The 14357-nt window shown below is 45.1% G+C and overlaps 1 protein-coding gene across 2 annotated transcripts; it reads left to right on the forward strand.

Annotated features, from left to right (window-relative positions):
- Positions 1-374: 374 nt before the first annotated feature.
- RBM47 (RNA binding motif protein 47) lies at positions 375-10527 on the forward strand. 2 transcript variants are annotated; one of them, XM_060091535.1, is made up of 4 exons: positions 375-1503; positions 2380-2586; positions 5142-5335; positions 10294-10527. In XM_060091535.1, exons 1-4 carry the CDS (start codon positions 375-377, stop codon positions 10525-10527), a joined length of 1764 nt encoding a protein of 587 aa, XP_059947518.1. The 2 variants fall into 2 exon arrangements, with proteins under 2 accessions (XP_059947518.1, XP_059947519.1); XM_060091536.1 differs by lacking the exon at positions 2380-2586.
- Positions 10528-14357: the final 3830 nt, after the last annotated feature.

Raw genomic sequence — 14357 nt, forward strand, 5'->3', positions numbered from 1 at the left:
AGCAAAAGATGTTGCCAACTGCCGCAAGAACGTGAAGTTTTCCCCAACAATGACAGCAGGTTCTCTATGCTTCAAAGCTATTGGGTTACTGACTAAGCGGAAGTACTTGCTCATTCTGATTTTTCCCCGAGTCACTTCTGGTTTTTCCTGCAAAACACCTTGCCCAATTTAGACAGTTTTAGAGCTGCTGCATATCTAGAGTGGTCTTCATCTTATTTCTCATTCAACCACCTGATAGTTAAGCGTGAGTCTTGTATGGCTTTGAAGAAGAAAAAAAAAAATCAAGTTCTGACTCAACTCGGTAAAGATTCCACACTCACCTTCTCCCTCCTGCCTCCCCCAGGTTTCCGCCGGCTGTGGATGCCTTTGACATTATGACCGCAGAGGATTCCACCGCAGCCATGAGCAGCGAGTCGGCCGCTGGGTCCTCCCCCAAGGTGCCCGAGGGCGTGGCGGGCGCGCCCAACGAGGCGGCGCTTCTGGCGCTGATGGAGCGCACGGGCTACAGCATGGTGCAGGAGAACGGGCAGCGCAAGTACGGCGGCCCGCCGCCCAGCTGGGAAGGTCCGCACCCGCAGCGCGGCTGCGAGGTCTTTGTGGGCAAGATCCCACGCGACGTGTACGAGGACGAGCTGGTGCCCGTGTTCGAGGCGGTGGGCCGCATCTACGAGTTGCGCCTCATGATGGACTTCGACGGCAAGAACCGCGGCTACGCCTTCGTCATGTACTGCCACAAGCACGAGGCCAAGCGCGCCGTGCGTGAGCTCAACAACTACGAGATCCGCCCCGGCCGCCTGCTCGGCGTGTGCTGCAGCGTGGACAACTGCCGCCTCTTCATCGGCGGCATCCCCAAGATGAAGAAGCGCGAGGAGATCCTGGAGGAGATTGCCAAGGTCACGGAGGGCGTGCTCGACGTGATCGTCTACGCCAGCGCGGCCGACAAGATGAAGAACCGCGGCTTCGCCTTCGTCGAGTACGAGAGCCACCGCGCCGCCGCCATGGCGCGCCGCAAGCTCATGCCCGGCCGCATCCAGCTTTGGGGCCACCAGATCGCCGTGGACTGGGCCGAGCCTGAGATCGACGTGGACGAGGACGTGATGGAGACCGTGAAGATCCTCTACGTGCGGAACCTCATGATCGAGACCACCGAGGACACCATAAAGAAGAGCTTCGGCCAGTTCAACCCGGGCTGCGTGGAGCGCGTCAAGAAGATCCGGGACTACGCCTTCGTGCACTTTGCCAGCCGCGAAGACGCCGTGCACGCCATGAACAACCTCAATGGCACCGAGCTGGAGGGCTCGTGCCTCGAGGTGACGCTGGCCAAGCCCGTGGACAAGGAGCAGTACTCCCGCTACCAGAAGGCGGCCAAGGGTGGTGGCGCAGCCGAGGCGGCAATGGTGCAACAGCCCAGCTACGTGTACTCCTGCGACCCCTACACGCTGGCCTACTATGGCTACCCCTACAACGCGCTCATTGGGCCCAACAGGGACTATTTCGTGAAAGGTTAGTGGGGACTCCTTGCCTGGGTAGGCCCAGGGATCCGCGTCTGCCAGGCGGGCGGCGTCGGGGGTGTGGTGGCTGTCATTTACCGAGCCAGTGGACGGCGACCCCCCTACCCACCCTTGTTTGGGTGTGGGTTCTGGGTTCTGTTCTTTGCTGGCGCTTAAGGCATGTACTTCTACAACACTGAGAGAAATGCAGATCTTTAGTATGTGTGGGATGAGTGGTAGAATCATGGGCGCATGCAAGCTCTTCCTGCGCTCAGCCTTTCCAGGGCCTACCTACTGTGGGGCTAGTCCGCAAGGCTCTGGGTTCTTAGGTTAAAAACTACGTGTGAAGTGAAATCTTTAGAATGTTGGGGATTAGGGGGCACAGTGTTGTCGTTGGGTTTTTTGTTGGGGTTGTTTTGTTGTTTGTAGTCACTGGCTAGCCTATAATGAAACCAGGCATTACACTGGGAAGCAGAATGCTTAGCCTCTGGGTCCTATTCTCTGATTAACTGCTTCTGTGACTTAAGTCAGCCCCTCTAACCTCCTGAGGCTTGTTTTCTCACGCATAAAATGAGAAAGGTGACTAGCAGTTCCCCTTCCACAACTAACTTTGTTATAGTCTGTGAACATTTTTATTTATTGGAGTTGCAGTTGCAGTCCTAGGAACTCACCCTTCAAGTTCATCTCTTGCATTAAGCAGACATTTTAGGGTGCCCCTAGGCTGGAACAGAAGGTGTGAACCATCTTCCAGCTCATTGAAGGGCAGAGGTGTAGCCACCTGCAGCTTAGAGCCAGCGCAAACACCTAAGTGCCAGGAACCTTGAGCTAAGGTCCGCCTCCTGTACTGTTGCTATTGGTAGCTCATCATGTTTTGTGTTGTTATTATAAGCAGGCAGCATAAGAGGCCGGGGTCGAGGTGCAGCTGGCAACAGAGCCCCAGGGCCCAGGGGTTCCTACCTTGGGGGATATTCTGCTGGCCGTGGTATATATAGCCGATATCATGAAGGAAAAGGAAAACAACAAGAAAAAGGATATGAACTTGTACCGAATTTGGAAATCTCTGCCGTCAATCCAGTTGCCATTAAACCTGGTACAGGTCAGTATAAACTGGAGTGAGAATGGATCTTTTCAGCCTGAACCCCAGTCCTCTCTTTGAAGTGACTTCCTTGGGTACTTTTATCTGCATATGGGTTCCTCAAAGGCAGCAGCAGATTAGGCAAGGAATGTGGCCTCCTGGGCCTTCTTATCTAGAACTTAGGGAGATAGTCTAGTGTCTAGTTTTGACCACGTTCAAGTCAAACTTTCCGATAGTGGGTTTTTCAAATGGGTATCACCAGTTGTTAGGCTTTTTTTCAATTAGGCAGATTCTCAACTAGGCAGATTGGGATGGGGTGTGCAGAGATAGAAGAACACGAGTCTCCTCTGTGTCTTCTACCAGCTGAAAACTTTCTTCTCCTTACTCAAGCCTATTTCTACCACACGCATCAGAAGCCAGAAGGCGTATTTCTTTGCTAGTTCTGAGGGTTGCTGGGAAGGGTAGAGAATTCCCCTTCAGGAGCAAATACCACTACTATCTCTTGTCATGGTCTTAACAAACCAGAATGCCTGGGAGCAGCAGTGAAAGTTTTTGCAGCTGATTTCCAGCTCTCATTTCCGCCTTTTGCTGGATCAGTAGATTGGGGGTAGGGGCACTCAAGTAATTCAAGCCAGGGACCTTGAACTTTGCTTCCACACTCCACAAACCAGGCCCCATAAACCAGTTTTCCAACATTGTTAGTGCTCATTGGCCTAATGTGCAACAGGTCTTTCTGATCCTAAGCTGCAAGGAGCTTTATTTAACTCCACAGTGTGAACATAGCACAGACTCCCTATTTACACACACCATACAAGCCCACACATGGGAAATCCCGCCCTGGTCCTCCTCCAGACCTTTTCCCGGTCTCATGGAGGGTAGATTGAAGAACTCTTTGAGAACATCCTCACTTCGAAGCTCAGCCTCTCTGACTTTCTGTTGGCTGAGGTCTGCACTCCTTCCCCTGGCTGAAACAGACTCAAGGGAGCTGTGCGAGTGGGGCGTAGGTTGGCATTGGCCACATAGAGCTTACAAAGCATTTTCCCAGTAGAGCTTCCTTTTGAAGTAATCTGGTGATCTTTTTTTTTTAATGCCTGTGAAAAAATTCTGCAATTTCTGCAGGTAAGTGACTCCTTAGACTGGATTTCCTTATAAATGCCATTGGTGCTTTAAGCAGTGTAAAACAGATCCTGTTTCTCTCCGTAATTCCATAAAGCAGAGCCTGGATACAAGACTTGTCACTTCTACTTGTTGGGAAAGGGACTCCGGTTGGCATTAGCTTAAGATTTAACTAGAGAAAAGAACCCTTAAACAACCTTTAAGCATATAGTTGTGTTCTGGGGCATGTAGTAGCTGACAGCCAGAATAATCCAGAGTTGCTTAGTACAACTCAAATATAGCTCAAACTTATAACCCTTTCTGGACCCTATCCCCATGACCTCTATTTCTGATTAATCCAGAAAATTAGAACTATGTATTTTACGAGGAACACCAGGGCAGTAGTGAAGTATCTGGGCACAAGATCATATGGATGGAAAGGCAGGTAAAAGATTTGGTTAAGATTTTAGGTTTATTTTATTGAATGGCTGTATCATTGTTTAGCCCACAGTCATTTCTCTTTACCTTATATCATCAGCTTTTATAGAAGAAATTACTTACAGTTGGAGAAAAAACATAAGTGAAAGGTTACTTTGTGTATGCATTTCAATATTCTTGCTCTTCCTTGCAACACACACATACCACACACTCACGCCAACTCCCCCAAATCAGGGCTAGTACTTTTTTTTTCTTTTTACCTCTCCTTATCTTACATTGACATTCGATAACTGCTGTCTGTTTGAATCTCTGGTTGAAATGAGCCCTTTGGACTTGACTCACAGAAACATGTCTTTGAATTGGCAGGTACCACCAAAAAAAGCAGTCACTCTACTGCTTCACTATTATGACTGGCCGTTAGAAAATTAGGGAATTTTCCATTTTTTATTATGTATTTTTCCTTGAGTCAGTAATATTGAAATCTGAAATGTGGGGTGGGGAGGATGTATACAGACCTCTGAGTTCTCAAAACGAAACCCTCAACAGCACCAGCTTTTTAAAACGTGGTGAAAGTGAAAAGGGCAGCGGGTCTGGTAACGAGTTAGATGAGTGATAAGGAGCCAGCAGTCTCCTTCTCACACTCTTGGGCCTCAAGCCTCTGCTCTCACTTCTTATTCTGAGACTGTTTTCTCAGAATTAGAAGGCCCTTTCTTGCTCTGTAGAACCTCAAGAGTAAGAGTCAAAATGCGATTTTCTGTTAGAAGCAGTAGGAAATGTGGGCGCAGAAACCTAACTCTAAGCTTTCCTTCCCTGATGATCTATGGGGAGACCCCATTGGTACTTTTGAAAGTCAAGCCAAGGGGAGGAGGGGTACCTGCCCCCTCCTCTCTCTTCCTCTTGGGTAGCACCTGTACTGAGGGAGCATTAGTTAGCAGGGAGAGCCCTTGGCTGCTAAACTTGGTTTTTAAAAATATTGAGAAAGTGATGGACCTCCCTCAGTGACTGGATGACTGACCTGTGTTTCCTTCTTACTTCTCTTGCAGTGGCCATCCCTGCCATTGGGGCCCAGTATTCCATGTTTCAGGCAGCTCCACCTCCTAAAATGATTGAAGATGGTAAAATCCACACAATGGAGCACATGATCAGCCCCATCGCTGTGCAGCCAGACCCAGCCAGTGCCGCCGCGGCTGCAGCCGCCGCCGTCATCCCTGCCGTGTCCACGCCACCACCTTTCCAGGTAGGGTTCTTGCTGCGGTCATCGCGTTTGTGTGAGGCCTCATGTCGTGGATTCATTTAATATTCCACAGGAGAATTTACTGTGTGCCTAGCTCTCTGTTAGAACTATGGGACTGGATGACAGACAAATTTTGTAAGATAAATCATGGCAGGACAGAAAAATTTTTAGTAATAATTGTACTACCCCAATATCGTCACTGTATTAAAGATGGGAAGCAATATGCAAAAATGGCATGTGTAATTTTTCAGTGTCATAATATTATACATACTATTTTTTTTATGACACTGGATAATTTTTAACTCATGTTCTTATTGTTAAGGAGATGACACACAGAATCCCAGGAGATAGTTCACGTTTTCCCATTCCAGATTATAGTTCAATGAAGAGTTCTTTAAAGTTCTGCTCCTCCCTCGCTCCCTCCCTCCCTCTCTCTGTATGAGTAGATACATATGTATACATGTATACATATACATACGTGTGGCTGTAGAGAGAGAAATGTCTATAGAGATAAAGATACATGAAACTTTACAAAATCTGCCTTTACTCCGCTCTTACAACCATATCCAACTATTCCCATATCGCCTCCCAATCCAGTCTTAACCATTCCATCCTCCTTCCCCACCTCTACTTACTCAGTTCTCCTCTCTGTGGTTTCTTCTCTAGAATCTTTCCCATCCATCTCACCTTGGAAATCATCTCTCCCATACTTCTCATTACCTACAGTATTACTTGGCATTTGACTGCCAGTGCGTTCTATCTCCCCAATTAAAACGAAGTTCTTCCAGAACAAGAGTTACGTCTTATATTGCTTTGTATCTGCAATGTGTAGCACACAGGGAATACCTATGCGATGTGTCATTCATCCAGACAGAAAAATAATCTTGTTGACGCTCTCCTTTGTGAGGCAGTGAATCTCAACTACCTTATCAATCAATATGCGTATTAAAAACTCAGGCCGGGGATGTCTTTTATCTAATTGAGTAAGAATTATCCAGGGGACATGTTTATATTGATAAAACAGAGATTCTTAGATTCAAAGCCCAGAAGATTCCAGTTCGGCAGAACTGGGCTCGGGTTCTAGAATCCATATTTTGTCCCAGCTCCTCAGTGATGATGAAATAGAGCCAGACTGTGAACCCTCACCGTAGCCTGCTGTTTGCTTGCTGTTGCCCACTCTGAGCCCCAGTCTTTTTTTTTTTTTTTTTTTGCGGCACGCGGGCCTCTCACTGTTGCGGCCTCTCCCGTTGCGGAGCACAGGCTCCGGTCACGCAGCAGCCATGGCTCACGGGCCCAGCCGCTCCGCGGCATGTGGGATCTTCCCAGACCAGGGCACGAACCTGTGTCCCCTGCATCGGCAGGCGGACTCTCAACCACTGCACCACCAGGGAAGCCCTGAGCCCCAGTCTTGACTGCACTATTCAGACAGGGTCAGGCCATGTGAAGTTTATTTATCTAGCAATATATCGTCAAGTATTCTTTAACTGCAAAAAGCCAAAAAAAGGAATAGGTTGGAAATGACTCACAAAGTAGTTATTCCTGTGGCCTGACTATAAATATATACAGTAACCTACAGGCATTACTTAGTGGAATTCTGCTAATAATTTCTAATTCCTCTTTACTAAGGAACTCGTGAACTTTGGTCTTTGCTGCATGGTCACAGTTCTGGTGGAGCCCACATTCCAGGCTTCATGATCACATTCTGAAATGTAGACTGTTTCTATCTTATGTCAGTCTGCACTGGATGCTGCCGTGGGGTCTTTACACGAAGTTGTGGTTTGGGAATTTGTTCAGTGTGCTGTCATTAGCAGTGGATTCCTATGGAGATTGTTTCCTCCTCCAGTATATTCTGCAGAATGCCAGGAGCTAGTTCCTTTGTAACGTGGGAATGGCTTCTTTGAGTGTGTGTGGCCCTGCCACTCTCCCTCAGGTCTAAGTACTCTGTGTCCTGCCTCGAGTTCAGTGACCTGAGTTCTCTGACACGTTCAGTCCTTTGCCGCCTCTGTGTTCTCTGCCAAATTGCAGCAGAGGGAGGAGCTTTCTTTTAATATTTATTCATTTATTTATTTGGTTGCACTGGATCTTAGTTGTGACTGGCGGGCTCCTTAGTTGCGGCATGCAAACTCTTCGTTGCAGCATGCATGTGGGATCTAGTTCCTTGACCAGGGATCGAACCCGGGCCCCCTGCCCTGGGAGCGCAGAATCCTAACCACTGTGCCACCAGGGAAGTTCCCAAGGAGCATCTTAAGCTCCACGGATCGGTAACTAGAAAACTTTTGGGAGTAGAGCAACACTGGAAATCAGTTCCCAGCATGGCTTCCAGAACCTTCTTGGGGAACACCTTCGATCTTCCTCCTCTGTCTTGCAGGTGCTCAGGGATGTTCCTGTTCAGCCATTTTATATCCAAAGTTTCATATAGCCTTTGCAAGCAATTAAAAAAAACTTGCAGGTGTAGACGATCATTTTTTCACATTGATTTCTCAAAGTGTTCTCAGTCTTCACAACAAGTCGGTGGTATAGGTAGAGCAAAGATAACCATTCGTTTTTTGAGAGGAGCAAAACTTGAGGTCTTTTTCTCTCCCAGTCCCCAACTCCCTATGCTCAGCCTAACCCCATTGCACTCACCTGAGCCCAGGTGTTGGGCTGCACTGTAGCACGTGGGAAGGTTTTTCTCAGATGTCACCTTCCCTGTGATTCCTTCCCTTTGTGCATTTGTCATTAAAGAGGTGTCCACACATTTGGGAAAGACGGCTTGCTGTCTTGCTGCAAACCACAGTCTTCCCAGTTCCGAAGACTGTCTGCCTGGTCGTAAAGCGTTTCTAATAAGATATTCATTGTGACTGCATTGTAGGAGGCAGGACAATGCAAGGCTAAACGCACAGGCTCCAGAGTCACACATCCCCTTGCTTAAAAGCTGTGTCACCGGGACTTCCCTGGTGGTGAAGTGGTTAGGATTGCTGTGGAGCAACTAAGCCTGGGCACCACAACTACTAAGCCTGCGCGCTAGAGCCCGCGAGCCACAACTGCTGAGCCCGTGAGTCAGAACTACCGAAACCCGCATGCCTAGAGCCCATGCTCCGCAGCAAGAGAAGCCACCACAGTGAGAAGCCTGCGCACCACAACGAAGAGTAGCCCCCGCTCGCCGCAACTAGAGAAAGCCCATGCACAGCAAAAAAGACCTAACGCAGCCAAAAATAAACAAAAAATAAATTTATTAAAAAAAAGACATAGGTAAAAAAATATTTTTCAAAGAAAAATAACATCATACAGATAAGGCACTTAGAATAGTGCTTAGCAGACTATCATCTCTCTGTTATTGTTATCATTTAGTATAATTATTATTTCGGTTACAGTTGAAAGAAATGACTCTTAGGTTGTGAAGTTCCTTTGAACATAATTTTGTGACTCTGATTTGCAGGTATTGTAGAGGAATGATAAGTAATTCCTTTATAAAAATCCAGGAAGAAGTAATTTTTTAAAATCTAATTCTCCATTTCACATATCCTGAATTGTTTATTTTAAAGATACATTAAGACAAGGAGACCACAGCAGCACGTACTAGAGAGCATTCTATGAAACATAAGGTGCACCAGATGTTTTGTTAAATGTGTACTTTATTTTACCCCAAACATCTATCTACTTTTCCATAAAGCAGCTCAGAGAACGAGCTCCATAGCAAACAAACACTTCGGGAAATACTGAACCACAGTCTTCCCTGCATACTCCTATTTGTTCTGAAAACATAGTATGTTACACTTTCAAATGGAGGGAAGGAAGCAGCAGGGACTTTCAGAGCCAGCATGGCATCTGCAGTGAGGCAGCTTCAGTTAGCTTGTCTTTCCCCACTTCCTCCTCATGTGGAAACCCCACCTTCTTCTTCAGAACCCAGCTCAACTGTCCCCACTTCTGAGATGCTTTCTCTGGCTCCTCAATTTAGTTGGCTCCTTCTCGAAGCTTCTACAGCAATTTGTTTATATAGTGGTGTCATATCTTAGGTGGGAGATGGTTGAAGAGATCACATTTGCTGAAAATCGCGTCTGGTCACAATCTTTTTAGGTCACAGCTTAAGAAGCTGACCCTTTGGAGATCTGTGTACTTTGTTCCATAAAGTTGGCTTCTTTCTCTCCATTCTTGAAACATCATGTTTCTTCAGTTAAGTATGAGTTGAGGCAGCTGGCATATATTTTAGGAAAAATATTTCTTCTTAGTTACAGTGAGATCAACTGAGTAAAGGGTAGACCTCAACTCCCATCTCCAGCTCACTCTGGGGCATAGGCTGATTGCGTGGAATGGTGGGCAGAAGATTCCAGAGCATTGGAACTTTCCCTGAGCATTCCAATTCCATCAGTGTCACCAGCCGAATTCGAATGAGCCTTGAGTATGCAACTTCACCTTACTTTAATGGCTCCTGCCTCACTCCCTTACAGTTATTTTTTGTCTACCCCTCTGCCTTTCTGCCCTGAGAATGGCAACTTTTGTTTTGTTTTGTTTTTAAATAAATGTATTTATTTATTTTTGGCTGCGTTGGGTCTTTGTTGCTGCGCGCGGGCTTTCTCTAGTTGCGGCGAGAGGGGGCTACTCTTCATTGCGGTGCGCGGGCTTCTCATTGCAGTGGCTTCTCTTGTTGCGGAGCTTAGGCTCTAGGCACCTGAGCTTCAGTAGTTGCAGCACGTGGGCTCAGCAGTTGTGGCTCGCCGTCTCTAGAGTGCAGGCTCAGTAGTTGTGGCACACGGGCTTAGTTGCTCTGCGGCATGTGGGGTCTTCCCAGACCAGGGCTCGAACCCATGTCCCCTGCATTGGCAGGCGGATTCTTAACCACTGCGCCACCAGGGAAGCCCAAGAATGGCAGCTTTTGTTTCTCTGTTTCTCCTCCAGACCCCTGGGAGTTGAATGAATGAATGAATGAATGGATAGGTAGCTACACATGATCAGTAAGGATTCTTTCTCTCCCTCCTCCTCAGGGCCGCCCAATAACTCCAGTGTACACAGTGGCTCCGAACGTTCAGAGAATTCCCGCTGCCGGGATCTACGGGGCCAGTTATGTGCCATTTGCTGCTCCGACCACAGCTACGATCGCCACGCTGCAGAAGAACGCGGCGGCCGCCGTCTACAGCGGGTACGCAGGCTACATACCTCAGGCCTTCCCCGCCGCTGCTATCCAGGTGCCCATCCACGACGTCTACCAGACCTACTGAGATCCACCCACCACGACCACTGAAGGAACACTTTACTATTTATGAAGAAAGAACGTGTTGGGTTAGCACACACGAAACCCAAACGTGAAGAATGTTATCAGATACCATACTGGAATATTTTATATACATGAAGTTTTCACTAGTTTTTTTAAGACTGTTTTCAATTTAGCAGACCTGTGTTTGTACATTTCTAAGAGGCTTGCAATGGTTTGTGCCTTAAACACCATCTCTTAAAAATTTGTACGCTGTAGTACATTTGTATAGAGGTTTTCGTTTTTGTATTTTTAAGGATATATTTTCAGTATGAAGGTTATTTTCTTAACTTCTGCACTCCAGAGATTTCTATTTTGTAGTACCTTCAATAGTAAATATATCAACTATATATTAAAAAGCACACTTGAGCAGCTAGGGAACTACTTTGAAAAATATATTCAATATTTAAAGATACAAACAATAGTGCTTTAAAAATACTACATAAAACGTTATTTTAAAAGTTATACTGGAAAGTGCAATTTTAAAATGAGTGAAACCTCTATTTCTGCTGGAATTAAAAGTTGACAGGTGTTACTATGTGTTATCCATGACGGTTCTGTTTTTTAAACACTCGACCTCTCCTTAAGCCAACATTGAAAGACTTGTCACACTTCTGAGTCCAAACACTGGAAAGCTCTCTCACCTGCCACCATCACCCTGGGTCCCTGTTCCTTCTCCAAGTGCCTTTGCTCTTAGATAGGTTCTCTCCCCACCCACTAGCCACCCTCTCCCCCTGTTCCCAGTCCCACCTTCGTGTTTGGCAAGTCTAGGACAAATGCATTACTCTGACAGAGAAAACATTGATGACTTTTATACTTCTTTTTGTTGGGGTTTTTTGTTATGGGTTTTTGGTTTTTTGGGGGGCGTTTGTTTGGGAGGTATTTTCAATAGCAGAGTTATGTGTAAGCACAAGATTTTAATAGTTTGCATAAGACATCTTTGCATAGCTATTTAATTGTCCAATATACAACTTTCATTCCTTTCCTAATGCTTTTATTTTATTATATTTGTTTTGAAGTATAAGTTTGTAGAGACAGAGAATGTTATTGTAGACAAGACCCTGAAAGACTCTTGTCAGCAGATATGCTTCTAGTTGCCTTATCATGTTTCATGCGAAATGTCTGTGGTTGTCACGGTGTTGGAAATATTATGTTTCTTGAACAGGGCCTCCCTCCGTTGCCATGCACAGCATGGCAGGTGAACTGATTTGGGGCATGCACAGCCAGGAGGAGGAGGAGAGACCTGCAGGAGTAACAGTTTGTAAATATCACCTAATGCTTGTTTTTAGCTGTTTTATGTTGCAGAAGTTCATGGTACCTAGTTGAATGCAAAATGAAACCATTTTATTTCAATGTTATTGAACGGTTTTGTTTTAGTAGGAAGTAAATGTATTGTTGCAGTGTTTTGTGCCTGTTTAAAGGCCTTTGTTTAGCAGAGTGAATGTAAAATACAGTAAAATGTTAAGACTGTCATCTACTTTAGGAAATACACCAACTTGGAATTTTTTTTTTGTAAAGGTTCTATCAAGGAAGTGAGGTGTGCAATAGATGGCATGGCCACAGTTGTGTTTTTATGTCATATTGGAGATTCCATCAAACCTTCTACTCACTGAATTTTGCTGATGGCTGCATTCTTATTGTGGATTAATAATAGGATAGTGCCCTTAGCAAACATATTAGTTTTGTTTTACATTTTAAATTAAGAGATTCCCAAATGCCCTCTTTTCCCTCATCTTAGGGTGGGTTGAATTTTTTATATATAAGCAATATTTATTTAACTATTCTATAAAATTATTGAGTGCCTGCGAAGGCCTTTAAACATTCCTAACCTTCCTTTCCATCATTCTTAAGTGACATAAAGTAACTGTGCAATGTCCTGATTCTGTACCCAGCAAACTGCATCCAAACTCAAATCTGTTGTAATGAGTAGTCCAACAAAATGCAGTTTGGATTAGATCCCCATCCTTTGACTTTGTATGAAAGAAGTACTCTCCTACTCTCCTTCCAGTGAAGGATTAAGTATCACAGAGGTTCACTGGATGAGACTGACCCAGGGATCTTACTGTATCTTACATGTGCCTGTAAATTATTTGCAAAAAAGAAAAAGAATGGTGTCTTAACATGGCAACTACCAAACTACCTTAAAAATAAACGTTGCTGACATAGCCCGTTAAGTATCAGTGAGCCTCCTACCTACCTATGGTCTGTCTGTTCCTGTTGTTTGAAAAACATTTCACATATGTACACTACTGAGGTAAGTTTGTAACTTGAAATGTGAACTTTTTTTTAGGGTTAAGAACAAACTATATAAATGTTTAAAAAAAAACTTTCGAGTTCTCTGTTTTCAAACATGCTAGCAGTTTAGTTGTTATCTTTAGTTGCGTTGTATTTGAAAAGCTTTTAAGTTTATTTAGATCTTGCTTCATTTACAGTACATTCTTAGGATGTATGTAGTAAATAAAGCTTTCTTTAAAGCAATTTCAAGACCTTATTTTAAATTGTGTTTTTCTTTATACACATTTTTTTTCCTAACAAAATTAGAATAACCCTTATAGCCTAGAAGGAACTGACTAATCCATTATTTTCAGCTGGAGAAGATCATATCTTTGAATTGGAATTACTAATGAAGATGAGGCACATAGTAAAAACTGTAAATTATCAGTGTCTTCAAACTTGTGCCCAGTGGTAGAAAGTTGAGCACTCAACTACTACTCAGCATCTGGATTAGAATGGCATGTGGCAAAGCCTGTCACTGTTCTCGGTACTGGTTTGTTTATGATCCCAAGAGCTTTACACTCAGAAATCTACATGGAGGCAGTTGATGTGACCTTGAGTTATTTGGTGGTCTCATGAAAGTGCTGGGGTGACCTCATGTTGGTCACTGCATTGGAAACCAAAGCCCTCTGTTTCACCTTTTTCACAGCACCCAGCAAGATTAGCAGGGTACTGCCTTTTTCTCTAGAGATCATCACTAACTTCAGGTAGGATCCATCAGCAAAGCCAATCAAATGATTCAAGGGAAAGTGGTAGGTTGTCAATGGAATTACCTCTAAAAACTGCCCCACGTGGCTTTGCCGTTGATTAAGAATTTTACCTTTACCTTCTTAGTCTTGAGCAGCCTGGGTCATGGCCTCCCTACCCACATTTCTTAGAATTCTAACTTCCTGCTTCCTCTTAAAAGGAAAAAGTCTCTTTCAGAGGCAGAAGAGGCCAGGGAACTTCCCAAGATGACAGATCATTAGGCAGTATTTTCAAGGGGAACAAGATCTGCTGATTCCTTCTTGTGCTAGGAGAAGAGTACAGATGCTCTTCAAGTTGCAGAATCAGAGTTTGATTGCTTTTGTCAGGAAAAAGAATTAAGTCTTACAAAATGCATATTACACCTCTACTAGATTCCCTGCCTGTCTTTGTTCTAGGAGCTGCGGTGACTACAGCATCAACAAAACCTTGCACACATAGAGCTTACATTCCAGTGGGAGAACACAGACAAAATAAGCAGGTAAATAGTGTGTTGGGTGGGGATAAAAGCTTTGCTTGGGTGATTCATTAGGCTTTTGGCTTCCATTGCCACGGGACCTCACAAGAACTCAGTGAAGTGCTCAGAGCAGATACGTGACCGGCCAAGGTCCCACAGCTGGTAGGAACCAGGGCAGAAATCTGTGCTCAGACTCCAAGTCCCAGATACTTTCAAACAGCAAACACACTGACCCTGAACATGGACAGATTCGGTAGTGCCAACAACCAACTTCATGGTCTACAAAAAGAAAAGAAAAGCTTTTCTCCGAGTGTAGTTTCTTT

The sequence above is a fragment of the Mesoplodon densirostris genome, chromosome 1, assembly GCF_025265405.1.
Source record: "Mesoplodon densirostris isolate mMesDen1 chromosome 1, mMesDen1 primary haplotype, whole genome shotgun sequence".
In the NCBI taxonomy this organism is placed as follows: domain Eukaryota; kingdom Metazoa; phylum Chordata; class Mammalia; order Artiodactyla; family Ziphiidae; genus Mesoplodon; species Mesoplodon densirostris.